This window comes from Hyperolius riggenbachi, chromosome 4 (assembly GCF_040937935.1).
Source record: "Hyperolius riggenbachi isolate aHypRig1 chromosome 4, aHypRig1.pri, whole genome shotgun sequence".
Lineage (NCBI taxonomy): Eukaryota > Metazoa > Chordata > Amphibia > Anura > Hyperoliidae > Hyperolius > Hyperolius riggenbachi.
In genome coordinates this window covers 300,159,714-300,180,679 of record NC_090649.1, presented here as the reverse complement: position 1 = coordinate 300,180,679, position 20,966 = coordinate 300,159,714, and the positions used below count along the sequence as shown (strand labels likewise).

At 42.0% G+C, this 20,966-nt stretch overlaps 1 protein-coding gene across 16 annotated transcripts in view; it reads left to right on the top strand.

Moving 5' to 3' along the window:
* Positions 1–20,966, top strand: part of EPB41L2 (erythrocyte membrane protein band 4.1 like 2) — a 278,051-nt gene that overhangs the window by 214,324 nt on the left and 42,761 nt on the right. For 8 of the 16 annotated variants that reach the window (XM_068231559.1, XM_068231555.1, XM_068231551.1 and 5 more), the window contains 4 exons: positions 2,192–2,827; positions 7,448–7,480; positions 11,269–11,415; positions 13,827–13,979. The exons of 1 other annotated variant lie outside the window; for it this stretch is intronic. In XM_068231559.1, coding sequence (XP_068087660.1) covers positions 2,192–2,827; positions 7,448–7,480; positions 11,269–11,415; positions 13,827–13,979 — 969 coding nt within the window. Of the gene's footprint in view, positions 1–2,191; positions 2,828–7,447; positions 7,481–7,803; positions 7,867–11,268; positions 11,416–13,826; positions 13,980–20,966 lie in introns of all 16 variants that reach the window. 7 more of the 16 variants (XM_068231553.1, XM_068231554.1, XM_068231556.1 and 4 more) reach the window with 5 other exon arrangements.

Sequence of the window (20,966 nt, the reverse complement as noted above, 5' to 3'; positions counted from 1 at the left end):
CTACATGACCTGTTGCATGCATAATGGGCTATGTGTGATGATTGAAATTCGGGCTTCTTCTTCTTTTCTTATATATTATGCTGAAGTACTTAACAAAATACTCATACCATTCAGCTATTTTTTTAGTGCTTGTAGAGGATCAGTCTTTGAGGCTTCAGTAATATGTAACCTTTAACCCACCCCCCCCCCCCCCCCCCCCCCCCAATCCTTCCCCACAGCATCACTGCTTTCTAAAATGAAAATCAGGACCTTTTTAAAATGGAGAGTTGTTTTTTTTTTTTTTTTTTTAGGTAATTTTCTGCCCACAAAAAGTCCTACAAAATGGTTTAAACACAAATGCTCATGCTTAAAGTGTACCCAAGGCAATATGTGACATGAGATAAATGTGTACGTACAGTACAAAAACATTAATAACCAAGCTCTTTTACTTGCTTTATTTTGTTGCAAGAAAGAGTTAATTTCTAGGTATGGAAGTGACCGCTTCTGTCTTGTCGGTACCTTGTCAGGAATATAGTAAACCTCACTGAAAAGCAAATTACAGACATAAGTTTTCCTGGAAGAATACAACTGAGGGCAGGGTCAGACAAAAAACATGAACTTTTGACCTTTTTCTAATGCTGGGACACTTAATAGGCTGCCACTGATTAGAGACAGCAAAACATTCAACCTACTTTGTAAATATTTAAATATAAAAGAAAACCATGGTGTGACGAGATGAGGGTCTATACACCACGAGCAGACTGACCGTTGTATGAGAACTCCTTAATTCCATCCCAAGCAGTAGAAAAAAACTCCATCTCACCCAATAGTAAAAATCCAAAACTCCATCGATTAAGATTCAGCAATCTGTTCACTAACCACTCCAGCACAATTCGCCCCAGTAGCGCACACTTGGCCGTAATCACATCTGGCTCTATGAGGGTAATAAATGCCCCAGAATCCAAAAATCCTTCCACCATTTTCCCATTACTGGCATCAAAACAGAATATAAAATAAATGTACATTACAGGAACATTAAACTGTACAATACATAGCCTAGTAATATTATAGGTTTGCCACATGTGGGATACTTAAAGTCATTTTTAGGAGTAGGAGGATTAATATAATTATCTTATCAGTTTATTTTCACTTCAGGTTCACGTTAACATGTAACCTCAGGAATAACCTTAACTGCCCAAACCGTTGCTATACTGATATATTAGACATGCAATCACACTTTAGCTAAGGACATCCAAATGTGTTTTCTACATAATGCCTGGTACACACCATGCAATTTCCTATCAGGTCAACGGATAGTAGCGTTAATTTCCGACAGGTTGGATCAGGTTTCCGATCGATTTTCCATTCGCTTCTGCACAAAATCAATCGGAAACCTGATCGGACCTGTCGGAAATGATCGGTTCGACCTGTTGATCTGACAAATTGCATGGTGTGTTCCAGCTATGAGAGAATCAGTCTCGCCTTGCTTGTTGCCAGATGCAGCTTGAGCTGCTTCCTTCATGCTTTTTTGCCTTCAGTGACTGGGGAAACATTACCCCACTCCTGCCCACTTAAGGCTCACCGACATGAGTTACCTGTAAATGGCATATAAAGTCATTGCAGTGTATGTATAGAAAGCTGCTAATCTGTATCTTGAAGATTTGCTTCAGTGTTCTCCAATAGTTACTTAAAAGCATAGAGTAAGCAGCAGGAAAGGCTTCAGTCCTACCTTATTTGCATTATTGCACCCCCTCCTCTCTCCCAGACCTGATCAACAATTTGAAGTTTCTGCAGAATGTTGTGAGTTGCTAAGTTAACACTTGGAGATCAAAAAGACAGGAACTAAGCAGACTATAACTCTTTTATTGCTGGATTGCTAAGACCAGCATGTGTATACTTTAGGCGACATATTTAATTACTGTCTGCTAAAAGATAGTTTGAGATGCTGTAGATGTAAATAGGATCTTTTAGTTGACAGCTTGCTGATAGTTATTCTTTTTATACTTGCGTTGTATATATTTATATTCTACTGTCAACTTGACTTTGTTATTGCACTATATTACTTGCCTAATCTTATATCAAACTAATATTTTTTTCTATTGTTTTTCTTTCTCTATTCCTCTCACGTGCACATTACTCTCACTTTTTTGTTCTGCAATTTTACTTTTGAATGCGCACTCATATCCACCTGTTGCTGGTGTGGTTAAAACAGCTCAGTCACTCATCATCACAGTCACCTGATCACTGCACTCATACCATTCTAGAAACTCTACCAACCATCCCTGAGATAGACCTGTTTTCAGATATTTCAGAGGATGCAGAATTGGGGGAACAGCATGATGAGCCCGCTAGTGATATAGAGGTTAATTTAAAAGAAAATGGTACAAAAGAAGTGGATCCAGATTATGACAATTTGCCACCAAAAGTATTGGATTCTACCACAGACACAAGCAGCCTCATTTCCCCAATGGAAAGTTATAGCCCCCGTTTACCTTTAAGATGTAGGACAATAGGGTGTTTCTTCTTCTCATTCAGTTTTTGTAAGATTTTCCCTTTGAAATTCCCTTCTTTGCTTGACGAGGATGGATACCTCAGTTTTCCCAGCCTCCCAGAGGTTTGTGTCTCCTTCCTCCCACCGGGCCTCCAGTGCTATATCCCGCTTACTTCTCCTTCCTTCATTCCTTCTCTCTTTCTCATCTTTGTGCTCCTCCTCTCCACCTCCCAGTCTGTGCCATTCTCATTGACCCTTTCCCTTCCGCTTGCTCTGTCCCTGTGCTACCTGGAGCCTAAGGCGACCTCATGGGGCTCTTTTCATGGCCATGACCTGAATGACAAAGCAGAGGAAGAGGTGTGTACTTCAAGTGTTTCAGGTTGCCACTTGCAGCTAGGTTTCCCTTCTGTATATTCTTATTTTTAGACTATTATGCTATATACAATATATATGCAAACTAAAGCAGAGTTCAGGAGCCAGGTGATACAAAAATAAACCATTATGAACATTTAAAGCGTAAGCTAAAAAATGACAGCCCAAAAACATGGTGGTGGGTGTATTTTGGGGGTGGCACCATCACATTTGTAATAAATGTGATTTTGTTTCTTAATGCTTCTAGTAATTTTCTATCTAGTCTTTCTGTAAGGGTGTATGCCAAGGTATTTACTCAGTTTTCAATCAAACTGATATTGTTATGGTCTACATTATGGTGGCCATACATGGTACAATAAAAACGGTCGATTTTCCCGTTTATTCAATCTAAACGATCGAATTGAAAGAAAGTTGAAAATATTTTTTTTTTCGATAAAGAAATTCAAACAATTATCCCGTTTTTTCCTGGAAAAATGATCGGACATGCTGGAAAAATCTTTATATTCGATCTAATGGAATAATCGAACTAAATTATCTAATTGAAAATTGTACCATGTATGGCCACCTTAAGAATGATCTCCAGAGTTTCATTTATAGAACTTTGCTGTCTTTGTACCTGTTGGCAGCTCCTCCCTCTCTTCCTGTTCTTACACAGTAAGGGATGACTTCCTGGCTGCGACACTGACGGCATTATCAAAAAATATTTAAAAACCCATGCCAAAAAAACTGCTTTTGTTGGTAAATGTGTTCCCATTAAATATATATCACTTTTTGTTTTTATTGACCCTGCTACTCACACAAGAAATAAGATATCATTTTAATCCGAGCCAGATAGCAAGGAAAAAATGTTTTTACCCATCCTCCCTTTCCCTTCAAAAATATAAGCATTTGCTACAGTTTACCTTTAATATCAAAATGAACCTGAATTAATTTACTACATAGCTGATGGATTTAGTGCTGACTGTGCATCATTTGTCTCCCCTTCTTTTTAATGACGTGCACTGGCACCCTCGTGTAGATTGCATATAACTAGAGTACATCCCCCCCCCCCCCCAACCCCTCAGTGTAACAGTCCTATAACTATGCCACCTATAGGTTTTGCAGAGAAGGGCTCACAAGTACTGCTAAGGGTTCATGTTTACTTGTCCCTTGAGACTCCTAGGGACAGAATGTTAGGTGATTAATCATGTTCAAACGCCAAACCAGCTTTGATTTTGAACTGGAATGAAGTCTTACTCCTGACACAGAAGTCCTGTAGGGGCACTTAGAGTCAGATCTTGCTTGAATTGATGTCTCAATTGATTGACTGACTGCTTGTAATGTACTTGTCAAGAACCATTTCCTATGACACAGAGCAATCCTTATGGAGCCCGTCTTTTCTCTCCCTCCCTCCCTAGCAGTCAGAATGTCACAATGATACTGAGCCATAAGCAAAGCCTACGATAAAATCCTATCTGCACTTTCTAACGTCTTAGTTCACCTTAGTGCTTGCACTTCTTGTCCCCATGAGCAACCAAAAATGGCTACAAGTTCTTCACACTCCATGGCTGGGTTATATGATCCTAAAGTTGAAGACCCTATGAGGTGTGTATAGAGTTGTTTTGGAGCATTAGGGTTGCACAGTTAAGGAGGCCATACACTTTATACAGGGGTAGGGAACTTATGGCTCGGAGGCCATATGTGGCTCTTTCGATGGCTACATCTGGCTCACAGACAAATCAGAAGGGGTTAATTCACAAAGCTACACTGTTTAAGCAGTGCAGCTTAGTGTGGCAGTGCAAGTAAAATTTTCAAAGTAGGCACGCTACTGCTGTAGCATGCAGTACTAATTTACTTGCGCTCCCTCCAAAACGAACAGCTGCTCCAATTGTCCCACTCTGGACCTTGTCAGGTCCAGTGACATTTTAGGACAAGATCCCTGTACTTCAATTGGCCCAATGGGCTGCCTGTCACTTGACAGGGAGCCTATTGGGCCAAAGTGCGGGGATCTCTTCCTACAAAGTGAATCCACCCCCAAGTCAGCTAGCTAATTGTACAAGCTGTTAGTCGGTATTTCTCCTGTCTGACTCTCGGGGAAATTGCAGATGTTGCTGAAACCCAGGAGAAGCAGAAGACGTGTCTGACACTTCCACTGCTCAGCGCATCAACTGTATACACGTCACCATGGAAACAGGGGCATGAGCCCTCTGCTGCGCATGCGCGCTGTCCCAGTTTGAAACATATTGGCCTCAATTCACTAAGCTTTATCAAACACTTTATTAAACGTTTGATAATTTACCTCATGGGTAAAATCTAATTTTGAATTCACTAAAGTGTTATAGATTTATCGAATTTTTTATCGATAAAACATTCAATAAGGCTACTTTCACACCAGGACGTTGCGTTAGAGGGGGCGTTAAGGTCGCATAACGTCCCCCTAACTCAACGCCTGGTGGTGCTGGATCTGGACGTCAGAGTGAGCCGCGTTGTGCAGCTCACTCTGACGTCAGTGATGCCGTGATGCGCACTCTTGTGTGCATGCGGCATCACGCGGTCCCGCCGGCCAATCGCCGCACAGAGTGGCTGCTCCAGGAAGTAAACACTGCACGTCATAACGTGCAGTGCATATTAATTAGCCATGTGCCTGGCCGCTCTCCGCTCCTCCCCAACATTACTGAGCATGTGCAAGCAGTCTAACGCGGCTCAGCCGCGTCCAAAGTACTGCATGCAGTACGTTGTCTTGTGACGCAGCGTTACAATGTAACGTAACGTCCGCACTGTGAACAGCCCCATTGATTTTTCATTACTGTGCGGTGGGCTGCGTTACAGGCTGCACTAACGTGCGCCTGTAACGTCCCACTGTGAAACCAGCCTTAATCTAAAACACCTTTGTGAATTCAAAATTAGATTTTACCCATGAGGTAAATTATCAAACGTTTGATAAAGCTTAGTGAATTGAGGCTATTGTATGGCTCTCACGGATATATATTTTAAAATGTGGCCTTTATGGCTCTCTCAGCCAAAAAGGTTCCTGACCCCTGCACTTATAGATGGCCACCAGATTTGACCATTATTTAGATCCCTCTTAGATCAAATCTGTTCAGAGAGGGGATTGAATCCTTCCAAACTAGGCACAGATCTTTGATAAATTTACAGCATGGTTGGGGCTGTATCAGTTCACTATGACCACATCTTTAAATCTGAATTGGAAAGCTACTTGACACAAATTTCATCTAGGCTATCAAATCAATTGGTGTATTTTGCTTAGTGAAGTGTTTTCACTGAAAAAAAATGAAAAACTTACACCAGTGCAGCATAAATTATTTTTATTTGAAGATATTAAAAGTTACCTTTCTATTTAAATTTGCAACCCGCTAAGATTTAATAAACTGTTCAGGATATTTAAATCTCTATCCTTTGCAACCAAAGCAGCATTACACTGATGTACCAGCAGCCAACAAATTCCCATCTCCCTGAATAGTTACATAGAGCAGCAACCCTTTTATCTCTTTCGCAGCTGGAATAAAATAGGGATGGCATGCTGTCTGACCCATCTAGCATTTCATCCACCATTTATAATCACTATTGGAGAAAATGTTTGCTTTAATTATCTTTTAAATTTCTGCTGGTGCAAGGTGGTAGGCCTTACCTTAACCCTCCTCATAGACTCCTAACTGTAAACATAACTCACTTTTTGTTGTATTTGATTTGGCCTCATTGCCTAGCATCCAGTTCACTGCCCCTGCACTGATGTATTCTCTACTTCAGTGGCCAGTTTTTTGCTCCCCTGCTAAAGTGCTAGCACCCAGTCTTCCACCATAATATTGATAGTGGCACTGCCACAGAACACTGGCACTCAATTGACCCGTTTCCAGGTCTGAGGGCCATTTCCCTGCATCAGTCACACGGGGCCACGCCGCTGATTCAGAACATGGCGAAATAGCGTGCTGGTGCGACTCTAGACGTCATGCTTCAGTTTACCTCAGTACAAATGCGAATCCCCTATAGCTGTGCATGGCGCAGCTATAACTATTTGGCTGCGACTTTGCAACAGCACGAGTGCCACCGCGTCCGATTCGGAAACGGATGCAGCCCCCGAGTGAAAATCTGCCCTTATTGAAAGGTTTGTATAAAACTGATTTGGAGGGTTTTTTTTCCCCACACTTGGAAAAATGTTAACCTTTCCTGTAGTTGTCTCTTATACTAGAGGCACAAACATTATGTAATTGCCAGATGTGTTTACTTTTATGCCAGTAATGTAGAAGATTTTTATAATCGCAAAACAAGTTGTGATGCAAGACAAGTGTCTTTATCAATCAGCCATAGGTCAGAAGACAGAAGAAGGCCCCATTCCGGGGTGCCCTTATCATAGTAAAGGAAGATGTGCTGATTTTGCATGGACTTATTGCATGCTGTGTACAAATATTCTGTTCATACATATATACGTATATTATGTTACTGTCTGCTGTAGAAAGCACAACCAAGGTAAATAACCTAATAGATTTGTACATGCAGACCCAGCAGATGAATTCTAGGAAGCTCAGTCATGCTGTGTGATGTTTTGCGCACATGTCTGAGTGTGCATTAATGCTTATTTTTCTTACTACTGGTGATAATATGCTTCAGTTGGAAGAAGATGACGACGAGACTCTCAAACAGGTGTTAAATCCTGCTTGTGCATATTTTTGCTTGCCATATGTGCTGTGTGTCTGAACCTGTATATGGTGAAACATGGTGTACTCCCGTGATATCATTTTGCGATCCTGCTTGGGTTGATCACACATTTCAGATGTTGCACTCTGTGCATGTTACAGAAGCATGACAAAAAAAAACTCTTGGCAGGTAGAAAAGCAATAAAAAAAAACAAAACCTGTAATTTTATCTGAATGTTTGCATGTCAGTCCATTTCATCAATCCAAATCCTACTTGGTTATTTTGCTTTATATATTCTATCTTCCATTTTCAATTTTTTAATTTCACAGAGCAAGTCCCTGAGAATACAAGGGGAAAATATTTATGTCAGACATAGCAATTTAATGTTGGAGGTTTGTATAAAAGCAACTTGTTCCGTGAAATGCCTCTGCTGCAGGGGTGGGGCTGGCACATGCAGGCTGCTGCTAAAAACACAATGCATGAAATGCATGAGCTCAGGCCTGCCAGGGAAGAGTGCATGATGTGACTTATACGGTTACCGGTCTGAGTCTTCCTGTTTGGATGCAATTTTCAGTGCTATACGTGGCAGTAGGTAGTAGCAGCCCTCTACACTAACAAAAACAGTATTGCATTGCCTGTTACAAAACCACACTACACAACATACTGCAGAAATCTTCCTTATTCCAGACACTTTAGTTCAGTGCTGTCTAACTTCATGGGCAGGGGGTACGTCTAGCGCCAGAGCAATCAGTGTCATGGCTGTAGGGGGGGGGGGGGGGGGGAGCAGAGCCAGTGGGCCTGCCAAAGGAGGGGGCCTGACACAAAAAATAGTCCAGGCAAGTGTCTGTGGCCCGGGAGCCACATCCAGCCTGGGGCTATCAGTTGGTCAGCCCTGCTTTAGTTGATAAGGCTGGGGCTAGGTTCACAGTGGTCAGCTTCATAACGCACATGTTATAAAGCTTTGCAATGAGTGTGTACTGCAAAGGAGACTAGGCATAGACTTTAATACAAATCCGGCATGCAGCTAGTTTAATAACACGATTTCTTACAACCCAGTACTGTTAACCGTCCCATCTAATTGTATAACAGTGAGTTGACATGCAGAAAATTCTGCAACCCAACTGATCACTGTGAACAGGGCCTCAAAGTAAACTCTGGCTGACTTGGTTGTTTACCAGCTATACACTTGCAGTCCACTATGTAAATACCAGGGACATTCAGATCTGCCATATTATAGGGGTTTCTGAGTTCAATCAGATCTATTCAGAGAGGGTGCAGAATCTAATTTAGATATTTAAAATTATCTTAGGACTGGTTCACACTACAATCTTCTAGGTGCCAGCAATGTGAAAAGTGCTTTGCTTATTTAATGCTGTGTGTGTTCTCACTTGAGCAATGTGATTACACACAGCACTACAATTAGCAAAGCACTTTTCAAATTGCTGGCGCTTGTAGTGTAAATCGGCCTTTTAAAGGACTCCTTAAACTGACGGATATGGAGACTGTCATATTTACTTCCCTTTAAATAATACAGATTGCCTGGCTGTCCTGCTGTTCCTCTGCCACTAATATTTTTAGCCAAAGCCTGAGCAAGCATGCAGACAGATGTTTTAATGGATTATTTCGGGTGTGTGATTCAGACACTACTGATGCATGAAAGTTCAGCAGGATACTGGGCAACTGGTATTAATTTGAAAGGAAGTATGGCAGCCTCCATATCCCTCTTACTTCAGATGTCTATAACTACTTCATGTCATGGGCTGCAGGGAACAAATGTATGTGTCCTACTGTGGCGCGAATGGACATCCACTTTAGCAGAATAGCCAGCAATAGCTGGAAGCCAAATTGTCTTACTCCAGTGCCTATGGCGGCCTGAAGCGAAGCAGAAGAAATAGGCGCCAACAGATTTGGGCGCACCATGCACTGCCATAGGCCGTAATGTGAATTACGGCCTTAGCGGTCCTCAGAAGCTATTTTGGGCGCCAGTGAAAACTGGTTGAGCTGTTTTTCGGCTTCATCCTGCACCCACATTTACCTTTTTTTTTTTTTTTTCCTTTACATGTATGCACCTGAAGTGGGAGTAATTAACTCCACTGGGACTTTTACAGGAGAAGGGTGAGCTGTTTTCAGCTTTTCCCTGTGCCCAAATTTCTCAGTCTTAATTACATTTATGCGGAATAGATACCTACTCTAGCCATAGATCCTGTGTGTGGTAGTTGGTCTGTTTGCATCAAAAACTTATAATAATAAGAATATGGTCTAATACAGGGGTCTCAAACTCAATTTACCTGGGGGCCACAGGAGGCAAAGTCAGGATGAAGCTGGTCCGCATAAGGGATTTCACAAAAAAAAGTCCTCAAATGTCATTATTAACAGTTTTAATTATTTCTTCTGAACATGAAGTGTCCTACCTTATAGTTCGCTTCAGTGCTCCCATTACAAGTAATCCGCCGTGTCCCCGCCACAAAACGAGGCCTGCAGAGCCCCCAAATCGCCCGGGGGGGGGGCAATCTGCCGGCATTTCCTGGAAGGGACAGAGCTTACAGCCTCAGCTCTGCCACTACTGATGTCAATCGCGGCAGATCGCCGCCTCTGCCCGCCCCTCTCAATCTTCCTTCACAGAGAGGGGCGGGGAGAGGCGGCTATCCGTGCGGCGATTGACATCAGGAGGGGCAGAGCTACAGCTGGAAGCTCTGCCCCTCAGCGCAGTCGTGGATGTTTGCCCGAGGGATTTGGGGGCTCTGCAGCCCTTGTTTAGCGGCGGGGATGCGGTGGATTACTTGGGAGCACTGAAGCGAACTATAAGGTAAAATAGTTTGCTTCCGTGTCTCTTTTGCTTTTGCAGGCGCGGGCCACAAAATATTGTACCGAGGGCCGCAAATGGCCCGCGGGCCACGAGTTTGAGACCCCTGGTCTAATATATTGTTGTGTTCAGGAAACACAACAATGACCTTTCACGCTTGAGGTCAGAGTAGGCTTTGCTTATGTCTGATCGTGCCTCTGAGGTCTCTGAATCTGAAACAGCTAGCATAGCCTCAGGAAATAAAAGTATTGCTCTTTATTCACTGTATATGGCCTTAATTATCCTGTGTAAGAAAAGAGTATGACTGTTAACATCATTTTATAGCTTACCATCAATACATTTATTTAAATAACTGGTTACCTATACCTGTACTGACCTGGGCTGCCCACCAATCCCTGTGTCACATCAAAGCATTATTTTCAGTTATGTTCTTTTAACATTTAACATTGTTAAATCTGCCAGGTTATTAGTCAAACTAATTTTTTATTGCTTTTTGCAGCTTTCTTAACAAGCTCTGTTATCCACACTGACCTACTAAAACGTGTTTATGAATCAAAGATTTGTTTTGGCTTTGTGCAGCCTATGGAGAAATGTTTAATCTCTCCCTCATTATTTGGAAAAAGAACCTGAATAATGGTTTACCCAGGGTACAAAGCCAGAAATGACTTTGATGAATTCTTAACAATGTGTTGTGTTTAAGAGAAATGTCTGATCTGATGTGAAGGCTCTTTGAAATAAATTTAGTGCCAAACAACCAGTAGTATTCTCTGATCTGCAAAGACCTTTCTTTTTTTAACATTGATTAAATGTGAAGATTTGACTGTACCTGGTTAGTTATAGTTTATATGTTTTGGATTCTTACCTAATCATGTCTCTCGTAGACTCTCTTCTTTTCAGATCAGACATTTTTCTAGAATTTTGACTTCTGTTAGACCTAACCGTTTAACCCATATTTGTGTTGTCAATTTTTTTTAATATTACTTATTGTTAGGATTTGGATAAGTCTCCAGAGGAAATATTGAAGCATCAGGCTAGCATTAGTGAGCTCAAGCGCAGTTTCATGGAATCCACCCCTGAGCCACGTCCAAATGAATGGGAAAAGCGATGTATCACTCCTTTATCACTGCAGACACATGGGGTATGTTGCAGCTTTTTTCTTTCCTCTGTGTGTGCATTCTGTGCAAGTGTGGAGGCTGGCTTGGTGTCCAATAAATGAAACTATGAACTGGACACCACTGTGAACAGTTTGTTCTGTTCAGGAAAACTGTTCATCCAGGATAAGCAGTAAGCTCATGATTGGCGGATATCACATACTTTTGGATTAGTATGGTGTAAAAAAAAAAATAGCATAGTTAATTATACTTGAATGGTCATGGGAAATACTAAGACTAAAAGATCACTTATAACATAAACAGACTGAAGTGTCAGTTTTATTTGGCCATTAACCTCCTTGGTGTTCTGATTATTTCCAGATGTAGGGTCTAAAAGCCGTGTAATTTATTTTTTCTTAAGCTTTTAGATCCTAAAAACGAGGAAAAAAAACATACCACAGAGAGATCTGCAGCAGCCCCTGCATATAAATCACTTAGGCTCCTCGGGATTACCACTCTGAGCTGTGGATTTCTGTCCCGAGTCTGACTCGGGATTACCGCTAAGGAGGTGTTAACCTTGGGGGACCCCTATGGTGTTAACCTTGAGGGTCACAACTCATACAACTAGGCTGGGAGTCATTGGCTGCTGTTGAGGCCCGTCTGCTGCTGCCACATGACACGGTGCTGCTAGTCAAATGTAAAAGTATGTGATTAACGAACCATACTACAGAAAAGTTATAAGAACAGGAGCAGAGGAAATTGGGGATAATGCCTGAGCAGCCTAAGATTTAGTTTTCCACTGTATGCAAATTTGGTTACTGTTGGTAGAAGAGTGAGTTTTCTTTGCTGCAGTTCACAGAAGTCATAGTATGTATAACGCATGTATGTGTAATATTTACTCCAATTTTCCAAAGCTAAAAATATCATTTCCTCTGATACTGTTTAAAAGCTATACATGATAATTTTTAAAAGCTTCTTTATTCCCCCAGAATAAATGCTATAAAAAAAGAGTTCTATTGAATATGACATATGTGTAATTAAGATATTCTGTATATGTACAAGTCTGGAATATTTGCAATTGTTTTCATTTTTAATAGTTATAGACTCCCAAATAGTTTTACCAAGCAGCGCTCTAAAAATGTAGTTGCATTATTTATAAAATCGTATATTTGCTTTTTTTTGCAGCCTTCTTCAGCCTGTATCAGATCTGGCACTGGTAGCTGTGGGGATAAAGTCCCACACAAATAAGACACTTGTTGTATACCATGGACCTGATAAATTATTAGGATGTATACAAATGCAAACCGATCAGCAGATGTGTCATGGGCTAGGTTCACATGAATGGTCAGTTGCTGCCATTGTGTATTTAAAGCGGACCTGAACTCTTACAGAGGAGAGAAGAAAAACACAAGGAAATCCATCCTGTGTGTTTTTTTTTTTTTTATACAGAACAGCCTAATACTCCCTTCTCAGCAAATAATGAGCTAGTGTAATTTTGTAAAATCTGTTAGCTGCCTGCCGAGTTGTGAACTTATATGCAAACACAGGAGGTTAACTCTTTCTGTGCTCTCAGCAAACCAGGAAGTAACTACGCTGCAGCATCTCTGTAGGAGCTCTAAGCTGTAAGAAGGAAATGGTGTTTTTTAAAGGTTATTATGTTGTTGCTCATCTTTTAGAGCAGAGCGGAAGTTCTGAATTCAGGTCCGCTTTAATGTTAGTGCGTGGTACTGGTACATCTACTCAGGTGACAATTACCTGCCAGACATCACAACAGTTTTTAGCCATTATGTAAGCTGCACCTCCTGGCACACTTTTTTTGTGCTAAGACCTGGTTTAGTCATGATCTGCTCCTGGACTGAAGACAACTACGCCACTGTTTGCTACAAGAACAGTTATACAGAAGTGCTGATAGAACATAATATCTTAAAATGAGAATAATCATGAACAAGTTTTTTTTTGTGTGTGTATGTAAGATAGATCAATATGAAGGACAATGGGCATGATTTGCAATATTTCACTCACTTGGCTAGGAAGTGAAAACCTTATGCAGCTCACTGAAGGAGATCCAAGCCTTCCAGATGGTAATGTGGGGAATTGTCTTCAATTAAAACTTAAATATGAAGAATGTTGCGCTGCATTTCCCTTTAAGTATGCAAATTATAAAATTAATGAGTTATGAGTGTTGAAAACGCCAGTATTTTTAAAGAACTGTGGCATATAGAGCTTTAGAGACATGAGATCCTCCCTTGTACTTTTCCTGGGTGTGTACTGTGTATTTTATGCCTCTAGCTAGATGAGTTAGAACATAGATTATCTGTGTATCCAGCAACAGCTGTTGCCTAACCCATTCTTATCTGCTTGTTAGACTTTACACTTTTATATTGATGTTTTCTTTCTCTGATTTCTTTGGGCTATTGGTCTTTCTTAACTCTTGCTTTTCACTTTCTAACTTGTCTAGAGCTTAGAAGAAGAGATAACATCAATTCTGTTTAGTAAAGAAAGCTTTTCCACCTTCACCTCATCTAATCAGAGGACCACTGAGGCGAAAGTGTTGAATGATCGCCTTTCTTCTGATATGCTTAGTGTTTTCCATTCCCCACCGCAGCCTGAGGTGCACTTACTTTTCTTCATTCTTTTTCATTAATGCTTTGTGCTTTGTCATTCCAGTACATCCTATAGGATACCTGTGCCATACCATGCTCATGTAATATAATGTCACATTTATGAGGATATTATTGTTTTTAGTAAAAATGTACTGTGCCTATTGACATAAAGAAAATGTTATAACCAAGTTTCCTATTCTTGCCTTGGATGCAGGCTTTAGGATGTAACATTACATTTTTGCTGAAAACAATAGACATGCAGGGGTCCATCAAATCATAGCTCTTTTTGTCTCTCATTTGGATCCAAATAGATATGACCAGGTGATTGGTACACCCAAAGTAGGAAGAACTATAGATGCCAAACTTTTATTTATCAGCATTCCTTTATTACAGTAAAAACCACATGTCTGATTAAATTCCAAATGAGAAAACCTCTTTCCCAGTTTGTAGAGCACCCTTTTCCAATGTTAAAGTCAAGAGTTGGAAGTAATAGTATGGGAAGAGGAAGGCTTGAAGTCGAATCTTGTACTTTTCTTAAAGTGAATGTTTACCGGATCAAAAGCCAAAAAGTCAGATACTCACCTAAGGAGAGGGAAGGCTCGGTCCTAATGAGCCTTCCCCCTCCTCTCCCGGTGCCCGGTCCCGCGCAGGATCCCCCGTGGCAGTATTCGACCAGTTCGGTCAAATACTGCCACTTCCGCAGACATTCGGGAGCTTTTGGAAGCCTTCGGGAGCACTCGGGCTCCCGATGACGCGGCCGCTCCATACTACGCATGCGCGAGCGGCCTCTATGACGCACTCACGCGTACGTAGTATGGAGCGGCCCGTCTTCGGAAGCCCGAGTGCTCCCGAAGACCTCCGAAGTCCCGGCGGCGGACGCGAACGGGGGAGCAAGCGCAGCACCGAGGGCACCGGGAGAGGAGAGGGAAGGCTCATTAGGACCGAGCCTTCCCTCTCCTTAGGTGAGTATCTGATTTTTTTTTTTCTTTTTTAATCCGGTACCCATTGGCTTTAAGGCCTCACTTCAACTTCTTTCATATAGTTGATCTCTATTCATCTTTCCAGGCAATTATGCATATTCCAGCTCACCCTGCTCTTTATGTTCTGTGAAATTTAACTCTAAATATCTGCTGAACTTTAAGTTGCATATTGTTCCAACTCCTCTCACCTCTGAAGCTCCAGTAACGTCCCGTTACTATGAGGACAATGTCAATAGCATTCTGCATTCTTTAGCTTTAATGGGCAATAATATGTAGTGAGGTGCATAGACAATAAGGGATCTGGAGTGAATCCCTTTCTTTAAGATGCACAATACAAAAGTGTAACCGCAGTCTCAGTTTGATAGGAACCATTTAGTTCCTACAGAGCAGTGAACCTTTATCAAGGAAATAACTCGAGGACCCATCCTTTTTAGGGTGCCCTGAATATGGTGGCCGCTACCAGAGGGATGGGCATAGGTTGTTTATGGCACCCAAACCCTGGAAGGACAGGTCATTTGTTCTTCGATAAAGGAAACCTGACTATGATGGACAGCCTAACAAATCAGTCAGGAGGAGGCAGGAAGCAACATGCAAGTTTAAATGCTATATATTTCCATTTAAACACTGCATATTGCTTGGCTGCCCTGCTGATCCTCTGCATCCAGTACTTTAAGCCATAGACCCTGAACAAGGATGCAGATCTGAAGTTTAACTGGTTTGGCCTCATGCTTGTTTCAAGTGTGTGGTTCAGACACTACTGATGCATGAATGATCAGCAGGACTGCCAGGCAACTAGTATTGTTTAAAAGGAAATAAGAATGGCAGCCACCATATCCCTCCCACTAATGGTGCTCTTTATTAGCAGTGGAATTTTACACTTAAATTTTAATGAACATTGACGACAAGGTAGAGTAGGTGATGTGTTCTAGGTGCCTCAGTGTAATGTTTACTTTATGTAAAAGTTCACAAACCTAGAACATACACCATTTTGTTTCTGCAAAGTCACAGTACAAAGTCACAGTACTGTTTGCACTTTCTCAAGCTGCACAGCCTCCCAGTATTTAGAAGGAACCCGAGGTGTGAGACCTATGGAAGCTGCTATATGTTTTTCCTTTTAAACAATACCAGTTGCCTGGCAGTCCTGCTGATCTTTCTGGTCAGTATGGTCAAAATTACACACCTGAAACAATCATGCAGCTAATCTTGTCAGATTTGTCATAGACATCTGATCTGCATGCTTGTTCAAGGTCTATGGCTTATACAGTAGTGTTAGAGGCAGAGGATCATCAAGACAGCCAGGCAGTGTACATTATAAATGGAAATAAACCTGTCAGCCTCCATAGCCTTCTCACCTTGGGTTCTCTTTAAAGTAGAAAACGAAACCATAAGTAGCCATTTTTACTCATCAGTACACCTGCACATCTTATCAATTCAGGTTTTGTTTTTTGTTTTTTGTATATTATAAGAATCTTGGCTAGATAAAATTCCACATAGATAGGTTAGCATCTATCGGTGCAAGATTTTGAGGATCCTCTTTACTGAACATTTCTTGTTAACATTTCACACTCTATTTCTAGTACCTTTTTAATAGGATCTCTTGTCAGTAGCCCTTAAAGGAGTTATCCGGCAATTATAAGCAAAATAAGTGCTACTTACCCGGGGCTTCGTCCAGCCCCAAGCTCCCAGCATGTCCCTTGCTGCAGTTCCCCCATCAGCCATTTGCCGCCGCTGCTGCCTCCCAGTCCCCAGCGATGATGTCAGACCGACCACTGTGCCTGCGCGAGCGGCATTGTCAATCTTCGCCACGTGGTTCGGCGCGTACTCCGCAGGTGCAGTACGCTCCGGTCCACGTGGCGGTGATTCCAATCCACAATCGTCTCCGCACCAATGGACTTTGCAAGATGTGCTGAAATCGTCTTTGGAGTAACAAGACACTGTTGAATAGATTCTTCAGATTCGCACCATCTAAAATTCTTTATTAAGTAATGCTTATTTAAAAGGTAACATCATAAAACATGTGGGTATCTGTAAGGATGATGACGCACAGGCGTTTCGGGCTGCCTCAGTCCTTTCTCAAATCATGACAGACCCACAATATAAATCAAACCACACAAGCTACTTATAAAGGTCCAAGGAGGACCACATAGAGAACTGATCCTTTGCATGTATGCAAATACATAACATAACATGTTATCAATCACAATACATTTCTTGATCCCAATCTTATATAAGATAACAATCCATTCCTGCAGAAGTGACACTAATCTATAAAAGAGCAAAATGTATAAGGGCACTCACTCGTAGAGCCATCCCGGTAAAGACCAGGAGAAAGACTCAAAAATCCTGGATCATTGTGTCCAATGGCAATCCAGCCTGCAGCGTCCGCCGCAGGACTGCATACATATTACCCAATCAGGAGGCACACAACCCTCCTCCGCTATTCCCATGGCCAATTGCGTGTGATCTAACGTCAGCTATGCGGAAACAGCCAATCCCATAATCGCCGACAACGTCCGCATAAAGGCAGGCACGTGACCGGAGCTTTCCGTATCACGTGACCTCATCAACACAGCGTGAACACGGACTCCGCCGTCATACGGAAGTCCTTAAGCTCAAAATCGGCAAACTCCGTAAAGAGGCGGTGGGGCACGTAGCAGGGCTCCTCCCCCACATGTGCCTCCACTCACCAATCAAAGCCTACATCGTCCGCAGAGACTGACGTTGCTAGGAGACCAGTGATGCAGGAACTGCACTGCCCGGAACATTCCCAGCCATGCAATCCCTCCACCATATTCATAAGTCACACCCCATATGTAAATTAGCCATGTGTCCATACGGACAAAAGGCTGCGCCTCCAGTCTAAATCCCTAGGGGCACCAGGATGGACGAACGTCCACATTAGTGAATAAATGACGACAAATTATACCATCCAAGTGTCCCCAGTAGTATCACCCCTGCAGGAATAAGACACCTAAAACACTGTCACAATTTAAATCAAGTTAGTAAGATCATAGTCTCTATTAAGACCTTTAGGAACTAAAGTATCTAGTTTATTAATCCAGTAATTCTCTCTCAATGCCAACATTTTCTCCCTACTACCCCCTCTCCGTGGATATGGAATCCCCTCAATAACCTGAACCCTTAGTTGTGTCACAGTATGACCATACGTGGCAAAATGCGCCGAGACTGATAAGTCCATATTCCTATTACGGATATTGGACTTATGTGACGCAATGCGATCTTTGATCGCCTGCGTTGTTTTACCCACATATCCCAGCCCGCAGGGACACTTAAGCAAGTAAATAACAAACTTGGAGTCACAATCAAAGCGACCTCCAATCTTAAATTTGGTCCCCCGGCTGGGATGGGTAAAGGTGTCTCCTTTCACTAAATAACTGCATAAATGACATTTCAAGCACGGGAAAGTCCCCTTGTTCTTACACTCAATTTCTCTCTCTGAACCCAAATCATTTTTAACCAATCTATCCCGTAAGGAAGGGGCTCTTTTGAAGGACAACAACGGCCAATCGTGAAACTCCTTGACTGTAGGGAGACCCTGTTTTAAAATGGGCCAATGTTTATTGATAATGCGTCCCACATGTTCCGATAATACATTATATGTGGTCACACACGGAATTCTTTCCGCGTTATCTAACCTAATCCCTCTCCTCCTTGTAGCAACCTGATTCATGGGTTTAAATCTGAAATCCTCTTGTAGGCATACCTGGGGATAATCTCTTGCCAAAAACTTGTACCTCATTTCTTCCAACCTTAGTTCTCTTGTGGAGGGGTCATCCACAATTCTCTGAATTCTTTTAAATTGCCCCTTAGGAATGTTGTATTTCACATGGGGGGGATGGAAACTTGAAAAGTGTAGAACCGAATTTTTATCTGTCTCCTTCACATATAAATCAGTAGTCAAGGACCCCCCTCTTTTAGTGACCCATGTATCTAAAAAATTGACCCTCTGCTGGTCAGCATGGACAGTGAGTTTAATAGTAGAACAATTACCATGCAGTTCAGATACAAACGCATCCAGGCTCGAACGTGGCCCCTCCCAAATAAAAAAAATATCGTCAATATAACGTTTCCAAATAATCGCATGTTTACCAAATAAACAATTGGAATAAACAAAGGCCTCCTCATATAAACCCATAAAGAGGTTGGCATATGAGGGGGCCACGTTCGAGCCCATAGCGGTGCCCCTGCGCTGCACGTAAAAAGTTGACTCAAACAAAAAATAGTTATTTCTCAATATGAGTTCTAACAATTTGAGTAAAAAACGTTTCTGCTTGGTACTATAATCCGTACAAAGCATCAAGAAAAAAATCTACCGCCTCTAAGCCCCCATCATGGGGTATAGCTGTATATAAGCTACTCACATCCATGGTGACCAGCAGAGAGTCGTCCCCAACGTTCGTAATCCCCGAAATGGCCTCCAAGAAGTCCTGTGTGTCCTTCAGGTATGAATCCAAGTTGACCACCATGGGCCTTAAGACCCTATCGAGAAAAATTGAAATATTAGAAAAGATGGAATCAATCCCTGATACTATAGGGCGCCCTGGAGGTTCTTCTAAACATTTGTGTATTTTGGGGAGTGTGTATAGGATTGGAATCCTAGGGAACTCCCTATACAAGAATTTTTTAAGATCCCTATCAATAACATTGTTTGCCTCAGCCTCATCCAATATTGTATTAATCTGTTGTTTAATAAGGGGAGTGGGGTCACAGGGGACTTTCTCATACACCTCCACATCATCAAGTTGTTTCAAAATCTCATTCCTATATTGCGTCCTATCCATAATGACCACTGCTCCACCCTTATCTGCTGCTCTTATAATAATCGATTTATTGTGAGACAAAGATTGTATGGCTTTACGTTCCTGTAAGGGAAGATTGTTAGTTATATTCTTGATTTTTTTACTTTCAAAATTAGATCTCAGTGTTTTGATATCTGAGGACACTTTCTCTATATATGTATTAATAACCCCATGTGTGGTCGGGGTGAAATTACTCCTATTCCTTAGACCACAATCTTTCAATCGCATCTGGTCAGAGACGTTCGTCCATCCTGGTGCCCCTAGGGATTTAGACTGGAGGCGCAGCCTTTTGTCCGTATGGACACATGGCTAATTTACATATGGGGTGTGACTTATGAATATGGTGGAGGGATTGCATGGCTGGGAATGTTCCGGGCAGTGCAGTTCCTGCATCACTGGTCTCCTAGCAACGTCAGTCTCTGCGGACGATGTAGGCTTTGATTGGTGAGTGGAGGCACATGTGGGGGAGGAGCCCTGCTACGTGCCCCACCGCCTCTTTACGGAGTTTGCCGATTTTGAGCTTAAGGACTTCCGTATGACGGCGGAGTCCGTGTTCACGCTGTGTTGATGAGGTCACGTGATACGGAAAGCTCCGGTCACGTGCCTGCCTTTATGCGGACGTTGTCGGCGATTATGGGATTGGCTGTTTCCGCATAGCTGACGTTAGATCACACGCAATTGGCCATGGGAATAGCGGAGGAGGGTTGTGTGCCTCCTGATTGGGTAATATGTATGCAGTCCTGCGGCGGACGCTGCAGGCTGGATTGCCATTGGACACAATGATCCAGGATTTTTGAGTCTTTCTCCTGGTCTTTACCGGGATGGCTCTACGAGTGAGTGCCCTTATACATTTTGCTCTTTTATAGATTAGTGTCACTTCTGCAGGAATGGATTGTTATCTTATATAAGATTGGGATCAAGAAATGTATTGTGATTGATAACATGTTATGTTATGTATTTGCATACATGCAAAGGATCAGTTCTCTATGTGGTCCTCCTTGGACCTTTATAAGTAGCTTGTGTGGTTTGATTTATATTGTGGGTCTGTCATGATTTGAGAAAGGACTGAGGCAGCCCGAAACGCCTGTGCGTCATCATCCTTACAGATACCCACATGTTTTATGATGTTACCTTTTAAATAAGCATTACTTAATAAAGAATTTTAGATGGTGCGAATCTGAAGAATCTATTCAAC